The following is a 23896-nucleotide window of genomic DNA, read 5'->3' on the forward strand; positions in this document are numbered from 1 at the left end:
AGTACGGAGTACTGATACTCGCTTCATCAGGCCAGCATCCTCCCCATCATGCAGGGAGCCAATGGAATTACACGTACAAGGGCAAAGCCCAAGTAAGGTAGGTACTGTACCACACTTCAGTGCCTTACCAGAGTCCCCGCGAAGGCCAGCCTCGTACAGATACGTCCGCTCTCTTCCTAACTTAGGCAAGTGCCCTGCATACTAGTCATCGGCGATATGCGGTCACCTTCCCCTCCAACATGCAGCACGCAGATGCAGGAACGAACGCGAACGTTGGCCCTTGGCTCTTGCTGAAGAATTTTTATTCGCTCAGCCTCCACATCATCAATGTGCAGAGGTCAATCGGGTGGTTCCTCTCTTCTGCCTGTACAGGTCAATCGTGCTGCTGGCATTTGCAACTTTATCTTCATCTTCGTTCTCCGACCGCACGCAGACACGAACAGGCCGACAGTGGCAGTGAAACCCTCCCTGCAGAGCTGCTCGGGTACAAAGCTGACGTCCGCTGCATGGCTTCGTATGTACAGTGACGCAACAAGGCAGCAAGTGCGAGCCCGGCGATAACACCTTACTGTGACGACCAGGATGCTGTTCTTGGGGACGAACTGTTCTCAAAAGCAACACCAACCAATGGAGATACTACTACCATGTACTACCTTGTACGGCCGACTAGCTCTTACGAGCACAAACAGGGAACAGGGTCGAAATCGTGAGGTTGCCTTATTGTTTATTTGTGCTACCAGACCCGAGAAACATGTGTGGGGGCGACACGGGAAAAAAAACTTCGCTCGAGATTGCTTCGGCAGGGAAGCCCATGCTGCACCTTGCCCTGCTTAGTACAATACCGCTACCATCCACTTCCCCCTCTGGAGAGAAACGGAGTTTGAGGCCATCGAGAAACAACAGAGGACAGCGGGCGAGGGTCCCTGGGATTCCTTCTTGATCACCACGGACTGGCTCTCCGGGCCGGACAGCAGTCGTGAAACGTCTGGCTGAGGCCTAGTCTGGCCCTGGGGGACAGGCATGGCCCCCCGGTCTGGCGTGGCCAGGCCCTGCTGCAGCGAGAGCCTTGCAATCTTGGTAGGGCCTTGCCAGACAGAGGTGCCCAAGGGTCCGTGATTAGCAGCACCCGTCTCGTCGACACGGGGAAGACAGCCAGTGGTGATCAATTGTGACCGCTACACAGAACAAGAAGCGACCAGCTTGCGGCGTCTCATCCGGAGCCCATGGATTGCCTCAACCTCCGGCCGATTGCTACTCTGGGCTTCATTCTCCCCGTCCGGCTCCGAGACTTTGCGTCTCTGCATTGGCTTCGGCTTCTTGCTCTTCTTTGCTCTGGTCCCTCTTTTTGCCTGAGGGGTTTTCCACTTGAAGGCCATCGCATATGGACATACATGGACCGCGCTGCACGGCACGATTGCTAGCGCTCGCGTCTCGCACAAGCTGCATTCATACGAGTACATGCCTCCTACGAGTACCTAGTAGTTGTACTACTAACAACACCGCACTTGTACGTCTCTACTGTACGTGCGCGTCTTCGCATGAAGCCAAGGCGGGGATGGGTCCGTTCCGTCGCATCTCCATCATGGTGAAGCACTCAGGGATCCCCCAGCGCAGCTCCGCTCGTGCCTTCAACACTTCCAGGCCGACGGAAGTGTCCAGGTACGAATTCAGCCTCAGGTTACCCCCCTGCATCAGCGGCACGCTGCTCACCGTTGCCCGATTGCTTGCGTACATCGTCTTTGGTACTTCGTACTTGTCGCAGCCTCAGGGCGAAAAGTCCGTGCTTCTGGCCGCATCACCCAAGATGCGGAATGCTGTTCTATATTATTTGCGTTGTGGCTGCTGCGGTCACACGCGGTGGGAGGCGATACGAAGTCCCAGCACCGACTTTGCCTGTCTCACGATATCATTGCAAACTCGCACTTCCTGGGGGAGGGCAACACCAAGCAAAGGCCCTTGCTCGAGGCACCTGTTAAAGCTCCCATCACGAAAACAAGCAGCTCTTGGCCACTCTCTGTACTGCGAACTTGGTTGATCCCTGCCATTCACAGCACACCGGCGTGTCACTGCTAGTGGTGAGGACGAGCGAGTACTGTGTGCTACGTTACGACTACTAGTCGTCCGCATCAACTTTCTAATCTCCATGTCGAGTTTATTAGAGTGCTGGGTGCGGAACACGGAGTACATGCATCTGGTCGCTTATCTCTTGTGACCTAGGTACCAGATGGCCGACTTGTTGATGAAGCCAATCTCCCCGGATATCGGCCGTCAGGATTCTGCCTACGAGGGGACGATGAATATCGATATCAGGCTGTTTGGCGATTGTGATTGCCAATCCCCGTCGGCGAGCCGTTCCCCCAATCACCAGCTGGTCAAATTTCCGACCGAAGCCGCTGCCATAGCCATAATGTTGATGCTCAGCCTAACAGCGCGGAGAGGGCAGCCGCATCCGAGGAACTTCTGCTATGCTCATTTACTTTCGCGACCCATATAAGATCGGTTGTTTGATTGACTTGGTGGTGGTGGTGGTGGTGGTGATGTTAGCCACCAGATGAATGCGGTTTTAGCCTGGTTTCCCCGTTGCCCTCTTCCCTGTCCTTTCGTCGTCTTCTCTCTTCCTCTCTTGCTTTCCAATCGACGGAAGGGAGGAGTAGCGTCCGAGGCGCCAGCGTGCAAGGACGGGAATGAGAAGCAGAGGGTGCGACGACGCAGAGTCGCAGAGTCGTACAAGTACATGGAGCACATCGTGCAACTTTGGAAGCAAATCGTGCTACTCTGTGACTAGGCCGGTTTTCGCAACGCAGCCGAAGGGGGTCCGCCACCCCGGATAGCAGCGATTGGGCCGTTTCATTTGCTGCTGCCCTTGGGCCTTTATTGCGATGTCGTACTAGTAATACAGGTAAGGTGATATTCCAGGGCCAGCAACGAGAAGCTGCTGCTCCGGCTAAGTTCTGCGGGAATCTCAGCTGAGCCGTGTCATTGGCGCATCGCGGGTTGCCGCTATGCCATTCTGCGTAAAGGTACAGAAACAGGTAGAATTCGCCTGGCTCTAATTTACCTGAGTGAGATTAGAAGAAGAAAGGAAGAATGCAGGAATAGAAGAAGACGGGACTAGACTCCCCTAGGACAGGAACGAGGACGAAGTTGAGGCTATTTACGGCGCCGGCAAGAGGGCACGCAGCGTATTTCCTGATATGGCATGATGGCACGAAGAGGAGCCAGGATTGCGCCAACAGCATCCATCCATCTAAGGATCTCTTTGCGACAGAGAAAGAGGTGGACAGGCAGACGGGATGAATGCACGTCGCATCCTTTGGCTGACCTTGAGCTCGATGCTCAATGCACGGGTAGGTAAGCCGGGGAAGAAACGAAGACTCCGCTCGCCACGTTGAGGGGGGAGGTGATCGCACGCATCGTTGCGGATCGGCCGATGCGAGCATTGCATTGATGAAGACGTTGAAACACGGGAGCATGACGCATTGGGCATCGTTTCATGTATTAACCTACATATGCCTTATGTTTGATGTTGGATGTCTTTGCAGAGAAGAAAGAGCATGCGACAAGCCGTTTCTCGCGAGTTTCGAGAAGGGGACCGGCATGGCATGGCAGTTTCACAGGCCTTCTTTCCATGTAGTATCTTATTCCAGGTCTATTTTTAGCTTCGTTTATCTGAAGATTCTCAGCTCTCCTTACCTTTGCCACCAAAAGATAGCCCCCCGTGGTGAAGCACGCATGTGACCAGCTGGCTCGAGCTTCTGGGTAATGGCTCCATGCAGGCAAGCTGCAAGACATAGACATTGACTCGCTGGGTTGCATATGCAAGAGCACGGAGGCAGAGGTGGAATGCCTAGGTATATAGGCATGGATTGTCTCGTCATGCCATAGACCCGAGGAATAAACAACGAAAAAGAAAAAAAAAGGGTTTGTATTTGTCTTTTCACGTCGCAAATGCTGCCTGCGTATGCCTCCAGATCTTGGGCATTTCTCGTAGGTAGGTAATTCATTGCCTACCCTATAATAACCCGCCTGACCTTTCTCTTTTCCTTTGAACCACCAATGGATACCGTCTCTGCACCGAGCCAGTTGCAAATACCCTAGCATCAAAGGACCCTTCGTATGGACGCTTTTGATTTGTTTTCCTGACCACCATTACTGTAGCAGTGGCAATCCTATAACTAAGTGACCATGGAGCCACGGTCAGAGTTGCACGGAAGCGGGGTGGTGTCTGTACAGGTATGTATGTAAGTGACAGACGGGCCGGGGCAAGGGCAAATGTCCGGGGTCCCTTATAGAAGGGAACTCGTATACCTACTGTACTCGTAGACTCTTGTTGGCAAGGTGGCAACGTGCTTACAACTTCCGTGTTGGGGGTGGAATTGTCGGGTCCGAGAATTGATGGCCGGGCCCGGCGATCGCTTGCCGCTTCGGCGCACTTGCACGGACGACTCTTTGCGGCCGGGTGGAAGTGGTTACATTGCACTGCATTCCTGACCGAGTCGTCTTGATCATGGGATCTGAACATGTTTCGAGCTTGACCACGACACGCACACACACACTTCCTCATAGTACCTAACTTGTTGATGCTCACAACGTCTACTGCAGGTTCTCTTCGCATGTACGGGACTCCCGTTGTTATACAAGGCCAAAAAGAGACGTGAGATTCGTGCGGTGTGACGGAACCTAAAAATATCCCCCACGAGATTGCATGGGGGGTTCGTGCCCGGCTTCAACCCATCTCGCCTACCGATGGCTACTAGCATCACCCACCCGTATGCGGTCTGGCCCAGGAAGCAAGGTGCCGTCTCGCCGCCAGCTGGTTTGTTTCCTTCGCAGCTTGGATTCAGTGTTTTCTAAGTAGTAGTAGTATTACAAATGCATTGGGGCTCTGTGGTTCGCTGCTCATTCACATCGCCGATTTCTGGCGAGCATCTCATCTAGCGCCCCAGCTCAAATGGGGCCTGGGCACGATCATAAGCGCATCTACATACAATTTTCACATACGTAGTACTTGCTGCAGTACTACTAGTAGTAGTTGTATGCATACCGACTCCGCATGATCTCGTATCTCGTCTTTCCTTTCGACTAATTTTGGCTATTCGTATTCGCAGGGCAGAGGATCCGAGAGCAGGGATTGCAGCCACGTTTTTTCTTCTTTTTTTCTGCTCGCTGTTTGTGGGAAGCAGAGTGAGGCGTCATCTTGCAGAGGCCCCCATCGCTGTGTGGCCTGCCCGCATGTATCCCCAAGTATGCCTAGCATCAACCTCCAATTTCGAACCAGTATTTCACTGCATTTTATCGTACCTTTGGTGCTTCTCCCGGCAACCGTCACCGCCATTCTCATCCATCGTCAACATCGTCACCGAATGCCAGTGGACCTCCCGGAAAGCGCCGTAGACGGGCCGTCCCTCATCCTTGGTGCTAGTGTTACCGGCACCTGTGTAGTGCTATCTAAGGTAAGGTAGTATAAGCACTGCTCTTACAAGGCACAGCCAGTACTAGGTATTACCTACTGTATGTACACGCACGGGCATTGAGCATCGCTGTCAAGGGCATGGCAAAATCTCCGCTCAAGGTGACTCGTCTTTTGTGATTCCAGCCGGCCGGGGACGTCGTCTTCATTAGTGGAACGGTTGTAAGACCTAAGGTGCCGTCACCGCCTCGCTCGCCTCTCTCGTGGGACAAGGTACTTTATGTATTGATCACCACTCAGGCAAGGTAAGACAACCCTTGATCACTCATGTGGCCAGCCTTGTTCTACCTACCTTACTTGGGAATTCTACCACGGTGGTCCATGTATACCTTACTTACCGCCTAGCCGGGACAGCTCTATGGTACTACATGCACGAGCCCTTGCGCATGCTGGTGCAGATGAGACGAATCCAGACAGATCTGGCTGCCATCTGTCCTGATAGCATTACGGAGCAGCGGTATGGCTGGCAATAGTTGTTGGGATCCTGATACCTACCTACCTATTCCACCGACAGGCCAACCTGTTCCCGCCCCCATGATCAGGCTTGCGAGCACGTGTTGTTGGTCTTGGTCACTCCAATATACTAGTATTACAATACCTACACATCCAGGTCCATGTGCCGAAACGAGATGGAAACGGAGTACGGTAAGCTTCACCCCAGATACCGAAGTCGGCGACTCTTGTGAGGCGAGGCTACTTGTTGGATATTCCTGGTATGGGGCTGCAGCCTATCGATCTTTGTATCAGATCAGCTACGAGATGCCTACTATGTGCTTGCACCGGACTCGGTTCACTCCATACACGACAAGAGCATTCTCATTCTAGAAACTTGTCTATAAACGATGTGAAGAGCATCAGTCAAGCAAAAGTCATGGGTTGCTCCCTGGCATTGCCAGTATCGAAAACTCATATGAAAGAAGTTTATCCGTATGCCCGATCCAGAGGCAGATGCCGTCAAAAGGCTTTGAATTAGAAGGGTATATGTGTGGGCTACAATACGGTATATATGCACAACCGCTCAGCAGTCGCCAAACATGTCTGAGGAGAGTGACTTCATAGAACGAAGGTCCCTGATTAGTATACAGCGCAGCAGTCGTGGGGGCGTTATGAGTCCCCCTCTTTGATTCTCGATTACATGCCTAGTGATTGATACTCCGGCGCCATGGCTTCCGAGCGGAGTGGATGAGTTTAACCTACTAGGTATAGGGCAATCATGACTGGCAGCTCATCAAGCAAACTGTAACTACACATACATATGCCTGACATGAACAAGGCGGATCATGATCCAAAGTCGACACAGTCGCTCTTTTGGAAGTTGCAGTTTTCAGACAATTGAGAAAGACTACAGAACCTGTTCAAAGCATGTTGAGGTTGAAACGCGACTGTACGTACATACGATTCTGGTCTATGGGCCTTGAAGGTGAATGGGACAACAACTCGAGCACAACTCGAGTACAACTCGCGCAACTTGTCATAAAACAGCTGCCAGAGCGAGCTCTCGATCTTACCCAGTTGGCATGCTGCGTATAGATTCCTCAGAGTTCAAAGACAATATGTGTGCCAGAAACAGGCCAGGTCTATAGAAGCAGATGGCCTCCTCCTCTACCCAAGTCCTGTGCATCAACTCAGCTCCCATGATTCTATACGAGCCATTACAAAAAGAACAAAACCAAGTATGAAAACTCCATGCTGCTGGAACGACTTTGAGGCCATCATTGACGACTGCGTGGAGACTAGATATGTGATCTTGAGGCCCTTTGCTTCTGTTATTGCTCTCTTTGTTCCAGAGGATAATGGTTGAACATCAAGTGTTGGGGATGGTGTTTGAAACTCGTCGAGATATACGAACTGTTGTCCAGGCGACAATTGCCCTTTCAATGTTTTTGCAAAAAGAAAAAAAAAAGAGATTGAAGGGCATTGAACCCAACCCGATTCGAACGGATAACCTTCAGGAGACTCCAATTGCAACTGGAATCTGACGCGCTACCGTTGCGCCATGGGTCCGCTGTGTAATGCCGACCGAAAAAGTACGTCCCATAAGCCTTGCGCCAGGTCGGGGGCTGGCTGATTGGCTGAAGTTGTTGCCTTCCATCATCATGTCCTTTGAGGTTCGAAGTCTCGACAAAAAAACCTCGGCTTTGAATGCGTGCATTAAGAAGAGCTGGTGCGGACTGTGAGCAATACAGCATGCTCGCTTTCGTTGGACGGATGCAAACTCTGGGCTTTGGTACGACTTTACAAGGATCTGGCAGAATGGCAGTTGAAGGTAAAAATCGCCTCCAAATGGGGAACAACATGGAGAAAGCCCTGATCCTCTACGAAAGTTGTAGAGCTTAGACCGAGGAAGTGATTCGATGTGAGAGTGAGACACGCATTTTGTTGTGAAATAGGCTTCTAGTTGCCTATTTTTCCGTTTCAAAGAGGTGTAGGATGAAAGAGACTTTTATCACACCTGGCCGGTTCTCACCGCTATCCTATGTACACGGGAAAAGGGCATATCTTGCGTCGTTCAGTTTCTTCACTACAACTGCGCAAGCTATGCATACTTCCCGCTAGCTTTAGAAAGTATAGAAAAGGCTATTGATCTATGGGTATCTGCTTAAAACATCAGCTTTGTAGCATAGATAGGTAGTTCAAAACCATCTTGCAACCTTCTGACACTTCCTAGTTGGACCTTGCGTCTTCTCAAATTCAAGCAATTCACCTCGAGCCTCAGAAGAATTGACTACCTGATTTGTCTCGCAGCCGAGCGAAACAAGTACAGTTTTTCAACAGAACCAAATCCCACGAGATCGCTCGAAGAAAAAAAAAAAGAACATCTTTGGCAATACCGACTCCAAACTGCCAATGCAAAGCCCAGCCGTAGCAACGCACGCCATAAGTCCACTTTATAGAGATAGAAGAGAAGAGAATCCCTTCTGACATTGCATCTCCTGGACTAGACAAGACGCCGTCGTCTAAAACGGAACGCGGATATTCCCCCGCCCCAAAAGCCTTCTAGACTGAATTTCCAAGCCTAAAAAGCACAACGAGGGACCCATGGCGCAACGGTAGCGCGTCAGATTCCAGTTCTCTTTGGAATCTCCTGAAGGTTATCCGTTCGAATCGGGTTGGGTTCAATGCCCTTCATAACTTGACTTTTTTGCCTTTTTTGCCTACCTCAATAGTAAGTGAGGTGCGAGTAGGTATACCTAGAGACAGACAGGGCTTTGCGAACGGATTTGTCCGTCAACAACCAGATTTCAAATCAATCCTCGATCTAGAATACTCAAGGGCCGCCCAACGAGACTTGTAATAGAGGCGTTCAGGAGGGCCTGGATCAGCATGCTCAATCACACCATACACCATACAATCTCTCTTGGACATTGATTGTGGCTGTAAATCGCGACGCCGCCAATTCAGCCCAGAAACCGAGACAGGTCTACTAAGCAGCTGCTCACTAATGATATCGTCACCTATAAAAGAAACATGGCCAGATGCTCAGGTAAAGGGAGAAAAAGGGGCTGATGAACCCCATCTTAATTCATCTCGCCTAGCCAACACAGCCATATCTTCATTTTACTATCGTCAAAAGCCCAATGAAACCTGGCGCAAAAAACAATGCAAACGAGGGAATAAGGAAGAAAGCAAAGAAAGAAATAAAACAAGCCACCCCCCCATAGGCAGACACAAAAATAGAAACCCGATTGCCGCCCACCCCTCCCCGGGCCTTCGTTCATGTCATTCGAGCTCTTTGGCCCGCGGTTCATATGATGGCCAAACAAACATGATGCCAAAAGTAAAGATGATCAAAAGGAAAGAAAAGCAACAACGCCAGACACGGTAAGTGCATCATACCGTGCGGAACCCCCCTATATATCTTTTGAGCGGCCATCTTCGGACAAGGAGACGTGTCGTGAATGGTGGAAATGCGTGAATTAATATGTAATGACTGTAAACCGCCCGCGAATGAGATGACATGTGAGTGAATATTACAATTATGAATCGCGATTCAGTGGCTGCTCGTCGCCGCCGTCTAACTGCGTGTCGTCTTCATCGGACGCCTCCTGCTTCTTCTGCTTCCTGGGGCGGAAAAATTCCCCCAGCGTGTCGCTGAGGCTTCGCGACCTCCCCCTGGACACCTTGGTGGGGGCTGTACTACTGCTTGGCCCGGCATCGTCGTGGCCCAAGGCTTGCGGCAGGTTGTCGTCTGAAAAGGGCACGATGGGCTGTTCCGCGATGCGCTGCGGCATGACGGCATCCTCGTCATCGCTGTTAAAGAAGAGACTCGCTCGAATGCTCGATCGTATGCGTCGTAGAGAAGAAGAGGCGGCGGCTTCGGGGCTGTCGTTTTCCCGAAGGATCACGTCCTTGACCGCCGTCGTGACTGTGGAAGAGAAGGGAGAGGGAGAGATAAACGGCCTCGACCGGTGGCTGGCCGCTTTGGAACTGTGTGCCGCTCGAGGCGTCACTGGTCTATCGGTGGAGTGTGTTGGGATCTCCTGGCCGTCTTTGATAGACGCCAGGGGATGCGGCTGTACCGGCGTTGACCCCAAGCCGGACCGTGTGAGAACGGACTCTGCCGAGATTGTCCGAGGACCCCGGGGAGGATCCGGGCTCACCCACAGGCCCTGCCACGGGTTGCTTACCAGCACATGGGCCTCGTCGCCGCTGAGGTGTGCCGGGGAGTTTGCCGGTTCAAACTCATGCGTCGACGGTGGCTCGATGGCGCCGTGGGCCGAGTCCGACTTGAGCGCGTCGGCAAAGCTGACTCGCGACATTCTGCTAGATCGTCGAGAGGGCGTTTTGGGAGGCGGCAGGCTGGGGCGCCGCTGCTGCTCACGTTGCGGTTGAGGAAGCGCAGAGGATGAGACGCCACCGTCGTGCTGCGTCAGCCCAATCGTCTCTTCGATGCCGTCGGTCTCGGACAGCCTATCCTCGTCGTCATCGTCGTCATGCTGGTCTCTGCCGGAGGTGATGAGAAAGACGCCGAAGAAAGTGAGCAGACAGCCGCCCACAAACTTGGCGGCCTGCTTCTTGGTCGTCTTTTCAAAGTCGCGATATAGCACCGCGCTGCCAGTGATGACACACAGTGTAAACATGACAAACTGGACGGGAATGACCTGGGTCGAGTCGAAGCGGGACAGGGCCTTGTTGACATAGCGAATCTGCATAATGGCAGTGGAGAGGAGGACAAAGGCCAGCGCATACGTGACGGGCGTTGTAAAGGCGGCCAGAAAGCTGGTGGAGAGCATCGACGATACGCCCTTGGTGGCCAGGGCCGTATATCCTCCTGGAAGCGTGACCGTTAGCCTCAGCCAAGAAAAGACAGGAAAAGACAGCAGGCATCACTCATTACTCACCAAAGAGGCCAACGAGGCCGAGGTCAATGAGGATGGTCCGTTTGCCGTACTTGGCACTCGCCCACATGAGAATAATAATGAGCAGCGTGGTGACGCCAAGGTAGATTTCAAACGCCATCGTCGTGATGGCCCCCCACACATCGTCAGGCTTCAGCTTCTCCTCCTTCTGATTCGCGCTCAGGACGACGGTGACGACACCGGACACGGCAATCAGGACACCCCAGGCATCGCGAGGCCTAAATATCTCGTGAAACATGACGGGCGCAATGATGCAGTTGGACACAAGAGCAACGACGCCAAGGGGAGACACGATGGAGGCGGGCGCAAAGCCGTACGCCAAGAAGTTGCCAGCCTCTCCCAACGTTATCAAGACCTGGCCGAGCCACCAGTACGGCGATTTGAGGTAGTTGGAGGATGGCTTCTTGTGCGGGTTGGAATCCGAGTCGGAGTCGGAGCCGGAGCTGGCCGTCGTGGCGCTGGACTGGAACGAGGCCATCAGGGGCTCGCTCTCCTGATAGTCGTGCTCGTCGTCGTCGTCGTCCGAGTGGGCATCGTACAGGCCGCTGTGGTGACCGCTGCCGTTTGTGCCCGCATGGCCGTTGTGATGTTCACCGTCGCCGCCGAGGATGGTGCCGTAGACGCCCACCTGGGTGCTCCCATTGCTGTTGCTGTTGCCGTTGCCGCTTTGCGCCCGCTTCAGGGCCGCCCGAGCCTCTCGTTTTATCCTCTTGCGCTCCTTGTGCAGCCGCGTGTGCGCATACCGCTGGACGTTGAGAGCGAGGGCGATGAGGACGTTACCCACAATCGCCGTGATGATGCCAATCAAGGACGACCAGCGCTGCAGGGCATCTTTCGTCGTCGCCTCGGCCGGGGTCGCCTGTCGCCGTCGCTATGGGTGGTGCTGTAACTGTCGCTGTGATAAGGGTGGTCCACGTCGGCAGAGTCGACTCTGTGGAGAGTGGTCTCATCGTCGCCGCAGCCGCCGCCAAGAAGAAAGAGCTGGAGGCTGGAGGGGAGATGTCTCAGAAGCAAAAAGGGGGGGGAAAGAAACGAAGAAGAAGAAGAAAGAGTAAGGTAAGGCTATAGTTATATGAAGGTTGAAGACGCAAAGAGCAGTGACGGTAGGATCGGAGATTTGGTGGAGAAACGCGCAGCTACAGTCGCCGGACGCCGAGGCAGATTGCCTGACCAGGTACCATCGGAGCGAGCGGCGGAGGCAGAGCAGAGACGGACAGACACGAGGCACAGACGAGGTTCATGATGGTGCGAAAAGGAGCTGGACATGCGGGTTTGCAAATGCAGTCATTAAGGTACTTGTTCTTGGTTAGGTATTCGCTGGTTCGCGGGCTTGGCGCCGAATTTCCGCTGGCAGGCAGATGACGGAGAGCGTCGAGGTACGTACCCCCACGCTATGTCATCACTGAAGAATGAACTTGGATGGACGTGGATCGAAGGGACAAAGAAGGCATCTGACAGGTGTAATTGGTGGGTGAATCATCTGCTTTGTCTGTCTCTGCTACGGGAGACCTCAGTGCCTACGAGGAGCGTAACTCGAACAGTTGCATTGATCGTATAGGTACTTATGTATTAGCGAGATTGTACCTCTTCAACCTCCGTAATCGTCATCATTCTATCGTCTCTACTGTACAAGTCTCCAATACACGTATCAAGGCGAGTGACACTGAATTGAACGAACCATTACCAAAAAGCCGAAAGCTCGCAGTTGCGCCTCATGCACCGCCACAGCAGTACCGCCATGTCTAGAGTGCGTACATATGCACGCAGTCTAGCGCTGCCTGGTACTTCTCGCGGACTCTCCAGATACCTGCCAGTGCGCCATCATGGCCCAGACCTTGGGGGCTCAGCAGGGCCCCGTCATGAGACTCGGAGCTGTCTAGAAGGCTCGACACGCCGCTATCTTATCTCCTTTATACCAACCTTCAACTTCAATGCACCTCACCTCACCATCACCATCATCACGAATTGCCAATCCAAACATGTCCTCGGCATGCTAAACGTCTTTGTCCAGTTCAAGCAGCACGTCGATTCAGCCATTCACTCTCTCTTCGCAGCTCCGTTACAATCTCAATCTCCATCCCAAGCTCAACACCAGCCACAGCCGCCGCCAGACATACAACTACGTCAATCTGACCTGTCAACCCCCCCATCACCAGATACAGATACGCCCGTTTGCGACAGCTCCCGCCATCGTCACGCTCGCAACAATCACATTCAGACACCGCCGCCGCCCTCTTCTCCGGTCACAATGGACAACTCGGAGTCGCGCCCGTTGGCTCTCGACACGGTCTCAGTCGCCTCATGGCCTTATGCGCCGTTCAACCTGCGCCACCTCAAGCAGCCCGTCCCGAATGACCTGCCGCCGCAATGCGACTCGTCCGTCTTCACGTTTGAGGATGCCTTTGAGGACCTGCTCGCCGTCTCGCAGGGGCAGCCCCTGCCTGACATCAGGTCCAGGTACGACCAGCGGCAGCTGCTGCGGCAAATGTTCTCCAACGGCGAGCCCACCTGGTTCTGGCTTCGACGGCTGGAATCCCAGGGGCTGCTTCGACGGCCCACTCGCGAGGAGCTTTACTACAGGCCGCGGAACTTTGGTCTGCTGGAAGACGATGACGATGCCGGTGCCGAATGGGGATTGTCCAAGTCGGGCTGGAGCGACTGGTCCAGGCTCCATGAGGAGCTCGATCGCAAGGCAGCCGAGGTTTGGAACCGCGCCGCGTCAATGGAGAAACCGCAAAACGGCGAAGCTCACGGCCACGGCTTCTTTGACGAGGTGCACCAGGTGTTCAAGCAGTTAGAAGAGAGCTTCCACGGCCGCAACAGGCCGCACAGAGAAGACCGTCAAGGCCAGCATCAGAAGAGCCTCCCCGATCACTTTGACGATCTGTTCTCTTCGATCAGCTCGAGCGTTGCAGAGGGCCACAAGACGTGGGACGCATTCGTCAAGAGTATCACGGACAGTAGCACCAAGGCTGACAATAAGCCGGCATCTACCGATAGCTCAGTAGTAGCTTCTCTGCCACCCAGCACGAGGGAGGAAAAGGTATACGACAATGGGGTCAAAGAGGTCGTCACGAGAGACGAAAAGGTCAACAGTTTCGGCTACTTGACCACGACGGTCACGAAGAAGACGTACGACAAGAATGGCAACGAGATTGGCACGGAGACGCACTTCTCCATGCGTCCCGCCGACAGGACGCACAGAGTCGACGCTGCTCCCTCCAGCGATGCCAATGTCATTGAGCGAAGGGACACAGATTCAGATGACCAGCAGACGCAGGATAAGAAGTCGGGGTGGTTTTGGAAATAGGGGGGTTCCTTGATTCGTTGTTCATTCCTTTTAACTTTTCGATACCTCTCAGCTCAAAGGCCTGCCTGTATGCAGTAACAGTGAAATTTCAAGAAGAAAAACAAAGAAGAAACTCAAATCCTTGTATAGCCCATAGCAAAAAATCCATATACAAACAGAAAAGAAAACAATCAGTCCCACATGCCATTGGATATTACAGAGAGACAACCCAAAACTATGCTTTCCCCCTGGACACGGCCTTCTTCTTGCGCATCAGCCTCTTCCGCGCAATCAACTTCTGCTGGATCGCCTCCTTTGCGTTCGTCGGCTTCTTCTCCTTCTCCTTCTGCTTCTCCTTGTCGCCGTCCTCCTCCTTGGCGGGCTTCTTCACCATGGGGCCCTTGTTCATGTTCCCCTTGTTCTTCTTGCCCTTTTGCTTCCCATTCGTCGTCTTCTTCTTTGGCTCGGGGGCCTCCTCTTCTCCGTCCTCGTCCTCGTCATCCACCGACTCTGAAGCATCTGCGCCGTCCTTGCCCTTGGCCTTGGCCACCCTGGCCGCCTTCTCGGCCGCCTCTCGCCGCTTCACCACCTGCGCGTTCTCAATGGCAAACTCGACAATCAGGCGCTGCTTCTTGCCGTTGGGCGCGTCGAGCTGCAGGCCGTTGAGGTACCGCAGCCCCATCAGGGCCCAGCGGTGCGACGTGTACTCGATGAAGCCGTAGCCGCGGCTCTTGCCGGCCCCGCTCGCCTCCGACACCTTGGACCCCTTGTTGTCCTCAAAGACAATCTTGGCCTGCTTGACGATGCCCTTGCGCTTCAGCTTGCGCTCCTTCTCCTTCTCCTTGGCGTCCTTGCCGTCCCGGGCGTTCTCCTCCTTGGAGAGCGGCTGCCGGCGCCCTTCCCTGACGTCCTTGGCGAAGCCGACGACGGCCTTCCTCGCCAGCTCCTTGAGATCCTTGGAGCCGAGGTCGGTGGGGATGTTGCGCAGGGCGAGTCGCGTCAGGCTGATGTGCAGCATGGGATTCTTCTCCACGAGCTTCTTGCGCTGCGCCGCGCTCGCCTGCCGCATCCGCACCTCGGCGTCGGTCAGCAGGCCTCGCAGCGGCGAGCCCGCGCCCAGCTGGCCCTCCGCCAGGAGGTACAGCCGGCGCTTGTCCTTTTGCCTCCGCTGGGCGAGCGAGTTCTCCGCCAGGTTGGCGGCCTCGTTCCTGCCGACGGCCTGGGCCACCTGCAGCACGCGGCCGTCGAGCGTGTATCTGCCGGTGGGGTCGGCGTTTTCGTCCTGCAGGATGGAGTGCTTGACGCCGCCCGCCGGGGGTTGCGCGCGGCGGGGGGCGCCGACGATGCAGGCCTTTGCGTCGGCCGCGTCGACGAAGCACACGAAGCCTGTGCCGGCCGGCTTTTCCGTGGCCTTGTCAATGACGACTCTGGCGTAGCGGACCTTGCCAAAGTGGCCAAAGAAGGACTGAAGCTGCTCATCCGTCGTCGTGAAGGGCAGGTTTCGAACAAAGACAGTGGAGGAATTGTCCGTCATCAGCTCCCGCTTCGGCTTGGCGGGCTCTTTCTCCTCTTCCTCCTCGTCCTGATCCAGTAACTTCATATCCTCGTCATCTTCCTCCTCATCGTCGTCGTCCTTCTCCTCGCCCTCATCCTCATCTTCTTCGTCCTCCATGTTGTGCATGTAGTTCTTCATAAAGTTGGCAAGGTCTGATTGCAGTTGGTCGTCGCGGTTCTTGACCTCACCGTCCTTTCCTCCGGCTGCTGCTTTCTCATCTTCTTGTTCTTCGTCATTGCCGCCCTTGGGCTCCTGGTCGTTGTTCTTGCTCTCCGCTGTTTGCTGCTTGTCCCAAGTCGCCTTATCAACAGCCCAATCCACAGCCAAAGTTCGGCCATCTATGACCTTGCCATTGACCGCCTCGAGAGCCTTCTCTGCGTTTGGCCGGCCTCTGAGAGTGACGAAGCCGAAACCCTTGAGCTTCCCCTTGTCCTGGGGCAGGTCGGCAAATTTAACCTTTCCATAGCTGATGAAGAGCTTTGCAAGCTGGTCTGATGTCTTGATGCTCCATGGCAGGTTTCGAATAATCAGCTTGGTGGAAGGCGGCTCGTACCCAGCCCTTCCAGCCTTTTTGACTACTGCGTCTGACTCGGGGTCGGGATTTCGATGTCTGGGCTCCGCCACTTCGATTCGAATCCGCCGGCCATCCCATTCCTTCTTGTCCAATGCCTCCTTGGCCGCCTTGGCGTCGTCGGCGTCGGCGAACGCAACGAAGCCAAACCCTCTCGACTCCTTCGTCTTCTGGTCAACAACCACGGTGGCGTGCTTGACGGGGAAATACTGCGAGAAGAAGTCCGCGAGGCTCTCGTTCGTGGCGCTGGGAGGCAATGACCGCACAAAGACAGACCGTCGGTCTTCCACCTTTGCCTTCTTCGGCGTCCGCGAGATTCCGCCATCCGGATCGTGCGATCTTGTGGCAGCAGAGGATTCACTGTCTTGCCTCCTGCGCTTTCGATCATTCTGTGGAGGCGCCATGATTTTTTTCTTTTTTGCCGCAGGCGAAGCCAATTGCTGCTTCTGCTGCTTGTTCGACTGTTGATGCAGATAAAAGTTCTGGCAGCGCCATGCAGGCACGAATATGCTCTGCTAAGGGAAAAAAAAAATCTGGACCTTCAGCTTATCTTATCGATGTGCATGTACATACTCCGTACTTACGGTAAATAGATGTTTGGCGCTAGGCCAACTACAGATGGCGGGGTTCCAGCGCCGCGTTATGCCGAAACGGGATAATTGTTGATGGCAGTTTCCTGTGAGCGACGCGCCGCCTAAACAACACACCATCAACCTCAACTTCACCTTTTTCTCTCCTTCGAGCTTCACCGTATCTTGCGGCTTCAAGCGCAGGACATCTGTCGTCTGCAGGGCGACAAAAAGGCAGACAAGATGCCTACAAGGTCAGGGACGCGCACCGGGAGAGCGGCAGCCACCACCCAGAAGAAGGCCGCGGCCCCTCTGCAGCATCCCGACACACCAGACAACGCCCTCCGAACCCAGGTTTGCGCCATCTTCCGTGATGCGCAGCGGACAACGGCCACGCATCGGAAGCTGGCCGTCAACCTCCGCAAGATTCAGGAAGCGTGCTGCTACGAGCCCATAAACCCGAAGAAACCAGCCGCCGACGAATTCGACGAGAAGGCGTTCAACGACGAGTTTGTCCGATGCGTGCTGCGCATCATGCCGGTGAAGAAGGCGGAGAGCGTGGGCGAGAAGCTGATCCGCTTCATTGGGCTGTTCCTGCGGCATGCCTCGGACAAGGACAGTGAGCTTCTGGACGACGCCGATCCCGACGCGAGCCTGATGCCCGAAACGCCGAGCACGCGGCTCACCTCCAAGGTGCTTCAAACCGCCCTCTCGCTGATGCAGGCCAAGGACAAGTACGTGCGGTACCGGTCGACCCAGCTTGTCGCCCACATCATCAACTCCCTCGACGCCATCGACGACGACCTGTTCCACAGCCTTCGCAACAACCTGTTGAAGCGAATTCGAGACAAGGAGGCCATGGTCCGCGTGCAGGCGGTGCTGGGCCTCGGTCGACTGGCCGGAAACCAGCCCGAAGGCGAGAACAACTCGGACGACAGCGACAACCAATCAGTTGGCCTCTTGGAGAAACTGCTAGATGTCTTACAAAACGACCCGAGCGCCGATGTCCGACGGTCTCTCCTCGTCAACCTTCCCATCGTGCCCGCTACGCTCCCCTACCTTCTCGAGCGCGCAAGGGACCAGGATGCCGCGACTCGGAGGGCGGTCTACTCTCGTCTCTTGCCAGCCCTGGGAGACTTCCGCCATCTGTCGCTGTCGATGAGAGAAAAGCTGCTCCGCTGGGGCCTTCGCGACAGAGACGAGAACGTGCGAAAGGCGGCGGGAAGACTGTTCAGAGAGCGATGGATCGCGGACTGTGCCGGCGTGGCACCCCAAGAAGAGGCGCCGCCGAATTTTGATGGCTTGCTGGAGCTTCTGGAGAGAATCGACATCATCAACTCTGGAATGGAGAATGGGGTGGCTCTCGAGGCGATGAAGGGCTTCTGGGAGGGTCGTCCGGATTATCGCGAGGCGGTCGTCTTGGACGATCATTTCTGGGAGACCTTGTCGGCCGAGTCTGTCTTCATGGCCAGGAGCTTCAACGACTTCTGCCGCACCGAAGGGGAGGGCCGGTACGAGTCCCTGATCGAGGAGAAGCTGCCAGAAGTCACCAAGCTGGCTTTCTATTTGGAGCGCTACCTGAAGGTGCTGATCGACGCCATCAAGAGAATTTCACAGCACGATGCCGATGAGGAGGAGGAGGAGGACACGGTTGAACAGGAGTTCATCCTTGAGCAGATGCTCCACATAGCGCTGACCCTCGACTACTCTGACGAGGTCGGCCGGAGGAAGATGTTTACGCTGCTTCGCCAATCTCTCGCCATCCCAGAGCTCCCAGACGAAGTAACGAAGCTTGCCATGGAAGCCCTCCGATACATTTGCGCCCCCGATGCCGCTGGAGAACGAGAGTTCATCAGCGTTGTGCTCGAGGCTGTTGCCGATGTACACGATACGATTGTGGACCTGCCCGGGGAAGACGACGAGAGCTTTGTCTCTGCCCATTCAGAACAGAGGAGCCGGGAAAACACCCCAGCGCCCGATTCAAACAAGGGTCAGCCTGAGATGAGCGAGGAGGAGGCTCATGAGAAGGCAGTGAGGGAGATTGTCGTCAACTTGAAGTGCCTCCACATCGTCCAGTGCATGCTGACGCACGTCGCTGGGAACCTCAAGGACAACACAGACTTGGTATCCATGCTTAACAATCTGGTGGTGCCGGCTGTGCGGAGCCACGAAGCGCCCGTCCGTGAGAGGGGGCTCGTCTGCCTCGGACTGTGCGCCCTCCTCGACCGCTCCTTGGCCGAGGAGAACCTGGGGCTCTTCATCCACTTCTTCACCAAGGGACACACTGCCCTGCAGATCACAGCACTGCACATCCTGACCGACATCCTCAACGTCCACGGAGCTCAGCTGCTTGCCACCACGCCGGCCGTCCTCAAGGTGTACGTCAAGGCGGTCAAGGGCGGCGGCAGGTCGTCCGAGGTGCAAGCTGCGGCCACCATAGCGGCCTCCAAGCTGCTCCTGGGGCGCGTCATCACGGACGACGAGGCCTGCGAAGAGCTGCTAAAGTCGCTTGTGGTTGCCTACTTTGACCCCGCGTCCTCGGCCAACCAGACGGTCCGGCAAGCCCTCAACTACTTCTTACCCGTCTTTTGCTTCTCCCGGCTAGAGAACCAGGACCTCATGAGAAAGGTTTCCCTGCTGGCGCTCCACTCTCTCCTGAACCTTCGCGAGGGTCTGGAGGACGACGATGTCGACGTTGAGGAAGACATGGTCAGCATGACGACCATTGGCGCTTGCTTGGTAGACTGGACAGACCCGCGCAAGTGCTACAGCCCCGAGCTCGTCCTCGATGGGGAGAAGAAGAATCCCAAGGGCGACGTGCATCTTGACTTTGCCTGCGACATTCTCGACAGGCTCCGCGGCAACATAAGCAGTACGTTTTTCGAAACCGAATACCCTTCCCCTTGCTTCCCCCCTTTATCATAAAGTAAAATGATGGCTAACAAGCTTTTGTCCCAAAAACAGAAGCCGAGAAGAAGCTGGTCGCCGGCCTCCTCGGAAAGCTCTTCGTCTCGCCCAATTCCTCGGAAGAGAAGCTCCGCGAGACGTACAACGTCGTCAGCGAGGCCGTCGAGGAGGGCCTGGTGACGGACACGACGGGCCGCAACGCGCTGTACAAGCTCCACGTCAGCCTGGGCAAGATTGTCAACGGCCTCGACGAGCAGCAGCAGCAGCAGCAGCAGAGACCTGCGCATAGCCGCACCAGCCGCAGCGTGTCGGTGGCCGTGTCGGAAGCTACGGGAGACAGGCAGTCTGTTGCCGGGTCGCGCGCGGGCGATGACGACGACGACGAAGAGGAGGAGGAGGAGGAAGAAGAAGAAGAGGAAGAGCAAGGGGGAGCGAAAAGGACAAAGATCAAGGTTGAGCATGATAGCGATAGCGAGGGGACGGTGGTGCCGGAGCACGGAGGGAGGGATGACGCGCTCGTGGAGGACTTGTTGTCTGATGGCGAGGATACCAAGATGGAGGACGTGTGAAGGATCGGGCTTGTTGGGGGATGTCATGGTCCATGTGTATAACGTGTTTATGAATTGAGCTAAAAGGGTACATGTGTAGATTGGCTCTACTACTGCTAAAGATGGATATATTAAGCTATTGGGTATTGGGAATTTGGAAACCTCAACGGAATGACCCCCTTCTTTGAATACATACGACAATATGTAAACATCCATTCGACATCTTCATGCACCCAGCCAAAACAAAAAGCCCCCAAAGGCAACATTGACCAACAAATGCTGCCCCAGACTCCACGCCATGGCGTACAGGTACTTGGGCGAAAACACGGTCCAGATGAACAAGTGCGTCCTCAGCGCCGTGCACGCCGCCATGACAAACGCCACGCTCGTCGACGCGAAGACGGTGAGCAGGACGACGTGGCTGCGGTACGCCTTGGTCATGGTCGCCGTCGTCGTGTGCTGTGGCTGTCGCTGGTTCTGGTGGCGGTTCTGCAGGAGAAGCAGATTCGTCGCCGACGTCCAGAAGAGGGGGCCGGCCCAGTTGCTGACGAGGGTCAGGACGCCGACGGCGACGACGTTGAAGCCGCTGATGCCGTTGTACGCGCTGGAGAGGTCGACGGAGGAGATTGCGTTGGAGCCCCCGAAGGCGAAGAAGGTCGTGTGCTGGAGCATGATGGAGGACGTGGTGATTTCGGCGACGGAGAGGTTGGCGGATTGGAGGGCCTGCAGGATGATGCTGGAGAGGAGGAACAGGGGGATGTTGGTGGCGCGGGACTGGGTCATGGCGAGGAGGGTGCATAGATGGTGGGAGAGCTCGGCTGTTGTCTCATATTGTCAGTTGTAAGTTGCGATAGAAGTGGCAGTGACGTGCGTAATGAAGACTTACCGGATGATTGAGCGGCTCGAGGCCCTCCAGACTTTGCTCGGTATACGGCGAATCCCATCAAGGCTGCGAGCAGCCCAAAGACGATCCTTGCTCGCAGGATGAGGGTCGGGCCCTGGAAAATGTCCAGTAGGCTGCGAGCAAATCCCACAACCAGCTCGGGAGCATCCTCGGCAGTAAACGCCAGCTTAAAGGTAAATGTCGCCAAGAAGAGAGCTGGCAGCAATGAAGTAGCCAGGACGTAAGGCATACCAGACAGGCTCTGGAGCGTCTGGAAATTCACCACGACGTACGCCAAGGTGATGAGGGCCCAGAGGAGCTCGGGATGGGGGATGAGGAAAGTTTTGACAGTGTCCGGCTCGCCAGCATACTTTTGGCCGGTCTGGTTCCAGCTTCGGATGAGTCTGAGGGCAGCCAAGGACGCTACATGACTTGCTATCGAGGAGAGGCGCGAGGATCTAGAATGAGAAAGAAGGAAAGAGTTTAGTATCACCAAACGTTGATAGATAGGAATTCGATGCAAAGGTCAGCTTACTTTGCAACCTCTCGAATACCGAGGTAAGCCAGCCATAGAGTGCATGTCCAGTACCAAAAGTGATGCTCCTCTTCCACGTAGCTGCTGGCAAACATCATTGGCCCGTAGGACGCCGCAAGCATAAACAGCGGCAAGGGAAAACCTGCCTGCTGGAAGCCTTGCAAGCCCAAGACGACAAGACTCGCAGCGACGGCAGCGACAGCCAAAGCCTGGCCGAGAGCCAGTCTCGACAAGTCATAGTTGGATGCCATGCTGCTCATCAGGTCCTGGGCCTTGCGGATCCATGCAGACGTCGCTGACAGCCACGCCTGGTCAACGACTGCAGCATCGGCCTGTGAGGCCGCGTCCAAACTGATGCTCCGCCATTCGCAGGCCAACTCATCAACGTCCGTGGCCATGGAAGCGCACGGGTCGGTGGCAGCCCGCGCGTCAAAGAGCTCGCCTCCAAATGCCGCCGTGACGACGTTGAGAATCTGTCTAGCGTTGCGGATGAGAATCTGCACCTTGTCGCTCGAGCTGGGCCAAAAGGGCAGGAATTCCGGAATAAAGGCGCCCAGGTTGTTCTTTGAAATGGGAAACCCCAAAAGCGCGGCGAGAGTGGGCGAGATATCAGACTGCTCAACCATGGAATAGTAGTCATACTCGCTCTTGGGCCGCTCAGGGGCTGCGTATCCGGACGATATCTCCTTGAGCTTGGGCGCCAGGAAGACCAAGGCGGGCGACGTTTCTCCAGGGGATGACGCCCCGTGGTTCCCTGCATCGTTCATGCCGTGATCACCGCAGAGCACAAGCAGCGTTGACTGCAGGTGGCTCTTGGTTTCTAGCGCTTCATACAGCTGGTGGATGATGCCATCCATTTCACGCTGCTTGGCTGGCATGTGCGCGCTTCGGGGTCCCGATTTGTGGCCAATGTGATCGAGGCCAAGGTAATGGAGAACCATTAAGCTCCAGTCGTCCCTTTCGAGCTCATGATGAATGTGCCGGGTCACGTTGTTGTCCACCTCTGTAAAGTCCTTTGCGGGAGCGCGTGTAAGCGAATGAGAGCCATCAAACGATATTCCAGAGTGGAAAATCATCACTTACTGCGACGAAGAAGCTAGAGGTCCCGTCGTGCCGGTCAAACGTCTCGGGGAACAGCTTGAGCCACGTATCATCGCCGTACATGAGCAGCTTGCCCGTGTCTTTGGCCTTGAGCTGGGACAACCAGGTGTCTTGGGCGGCCAACGTGGAAGAGGTGTCGGCTTCGTCAAAGTTGAGAATCAGGTCGACAAAGGAGGGGATGGATCCAGTGGTGATGGCCTTGATTCTAGGCATCGTCACCGTCGGAGACCGAGCGTTTGCGGTGAACGGAACGGCGCCGCCATCTCGAATGAGGCTATACGGACTCGGGTATGAGAGAATGAAGCAAGCAGCTACCCATGTACGCAACTGACCGTTGGGTGTATTGAAATCCAGAGCCCTCAGAGTATACAAAGTCACTGCCATTGCGGTTTAGTATGGGGACGAGCCATTAACGAGAGAAGAGACGATATTCGATTCATACCTCCGCAAGGCATCAACTACCATGAATACAAGTCTATCAAAGGGGGCCTTGGGCGGAGGTCCATATTCGAGAGGCTCAAACTCGGCCAGTCCGGGGAGAAACGGCTTATACGGGAAGAAGCCAGTGCCAAAGACGAGAATCGACAGCGGGATCAGAATGTTGGCGGCAGTGAGCAGGAGAGAGCCTGCAAGCGATGCGGTTCGTGAGGCCACCATGTTCTGACGGATTTATTAGGCGAGCCAGGCAGAGACGAGACGAGGGGCCGGGATCAACAGTGTTTCACCAAGACGATGCACAGTGGAAGCCATATGGGAGACGAGAGAGACGCGTGTATGAAGCAGTGCTGGTGTTGAGCGTCCCAATTATTGGTGCTAGAATGAGTGTTGTTGAAGGGATATAGAATATAACGAAGCCAGCGGGAAGTGCAAGATTGATTGGCCAAGGGACGATGCAGAGGTCCAAGTTGGGCGACTGCTGCGCCACAGGCACCAGGGGCGCGCCTGCAGGACGTGGACTGTTTTTTTTTACTCTACTTTTTTTTTTTTTTTTTACTCTTGAGGGATGGTCATGGGTATCGTCAATTGAGAGCTGATATGCAGGACAGTACAATATGAATATATAATGACTCGTACTCCGTATAACAGAAATGGAACGAAACTAAAAGGA

The 23896-nt window shown here is 55.0% G+C and overlaps 6 protein-coding genes and 2 non-coding genes across 8 annotated transcripts; 3 read left to right on the plus strand and 5 right to left on the minus strand.

The window, feature by feature from the left end:
* Window positions 1–830: 830 nt before the first annotated feature.
* Window positions 831–1734, minus strand: BBK36DRAFT_1159592 (hypothetical protein; the record flags this gene model as incomplete). Its single annotated transcript, XM_024894215.1, has 2 exons — window positions 831–1175; window positions 1525–1734. The coding sequence occupies 2 exons, from the start codon at window positions 1732–1734 to the stop codon at window positions 831–833; spliced, it is 555 nt and encodes a 184-aa protein (XP_024749883.1).
* A 5654-nt stretch (window positions 1735–7388) lies between these two features.
* Window positions 7389–7474, minus strand: BBK36DRAFT_t95. The gene has a single exon. It is a non-coding gene; the product is annotated as a tRNA-Trp (tRNA).
* Window positions 7475–8503: 1029 nt separating this feature from the next.
* Window positions 8504–8589, plus strand: BBK36DRAFT_t94. The gene has a single exon. It is a non-coding gene; the product is annotated as a tRNA-Trp (tRNA).
* Window positions 8590–9447: 858 nt separating this feature from the next.
* Window positions 9448–12071, minus strand: BBK36DRAFT_1141399 (DUF803-domain-containing protein; the record flags this gene model as incomplete). Its single annotated transcript, XM_024893443.1, has 3 exons — window positions 9448–10742; window positions 10813–11701; window positions 12009–12071. The coding sequence occupies 3 exons, from the start codon at window positions 12069–12071 to the stop codon at window positions 9448–9450; spliced, it is 2247 nt and encodes a 748-aa protein (XP_024749884.1).
* A 1007-nt stretch (window positions 12072–13078) lies between these two features.
* BBK36DRAFT_1118876 (hypothetical protein) lies at window positions 13079–14140 on the plus strand (the record flags this gene model as incomplete). The annotated part of the gene is made up of 1 exon (XM_024890522.1): window positions 13079–14140. One exon carries the CDS (start codon window positions 13079–13081, stop codon window positions 14138–14140), a length of 1062 nt encoding a protein of 353 aa, XP_024749885.1.
* A 214-nt stretch (window positions 14141–14354) lies between these two features.
* On the minus strand, window positions 14355–16649 carry BBK36DRAFT_1201635 (RNA-binding domain-containing protein; the record flags this gene model as incomplete). Its single annotated transcript, XM_024897178.1, has 2 exons — window positions 14355–14627; window positions 14670–16649. The coding sequence occupies 2 exons, from the start codon at window positions 16647–16649 to the stop codon at window positions 14355–14357; spliced, it is 2253 nt and encodes a 750-aa protein (XP_024749886.1).
* Window positions 16650–17057: 408 nt separating this feature from the next.
* On the plus strand, window positions 17058–20298 carry BBK36DRAFT_162978 (ARM repeat-containing protein; the record flags this gene model as incomplete). Its single annotated transcript, XM_024897732.1, has 3 exons — window positions 17058–19686; window positions 19779–20038; window positions 20117–20298. The coding sequence occupies 3 exons, from the start codon at window positions 17058–17060 to the stop codon at window positions 20288–20290; spliced, it is 3063 nt and encodes a 1020-aa protein (XP_024749887.1). The 3' UTR covers window positions 20291–20298.
* Window positions 20299–20494: 196 nt separating this feature from the next.
* On the minus strand, window positions 20495–23459 carry BBK36DRAFT_1201653 (alkaline phosphatase-like protein; the record flags this gene model as incomplete). Its single annotated transcript, XM_024897179.1, has 5 exons — window positions 23231–23459; window positions 22771–23071; window positions 21688–22700; window positions 21156–21610; window positions 20495–21087 (listed from the first exon to the last, which is right to left on the minus strand). Exons 1-5 carry the CDS (start codon window positions 23443–23445, stop codon window positions 20495–20497), a joined length of 2577 nt encoding a protein of 858 aa, XP_024749888.1. The 5' UTR covers window positions 23446–23459.
* Window positions 23460–23896: the final 437 nt, after the last annotated feature.

Source organism: Trichoderma citrinoviride (genome assembly GCF_003025115.1).
Source record: "Trichoderma citrinoviride strain TUCIM 6016 unplaced genomic scaffold BBK36scaffold_7, whole genome shotgun sequence".
NCBI classification, from domain to species: domain Eukaryota; kingdom Fungi; phylum Ascomycota; class Sordariomycetes; order Hypocreales; family Hypocreaceae; genus Trichoderma; species Trichoderma citrinoviride.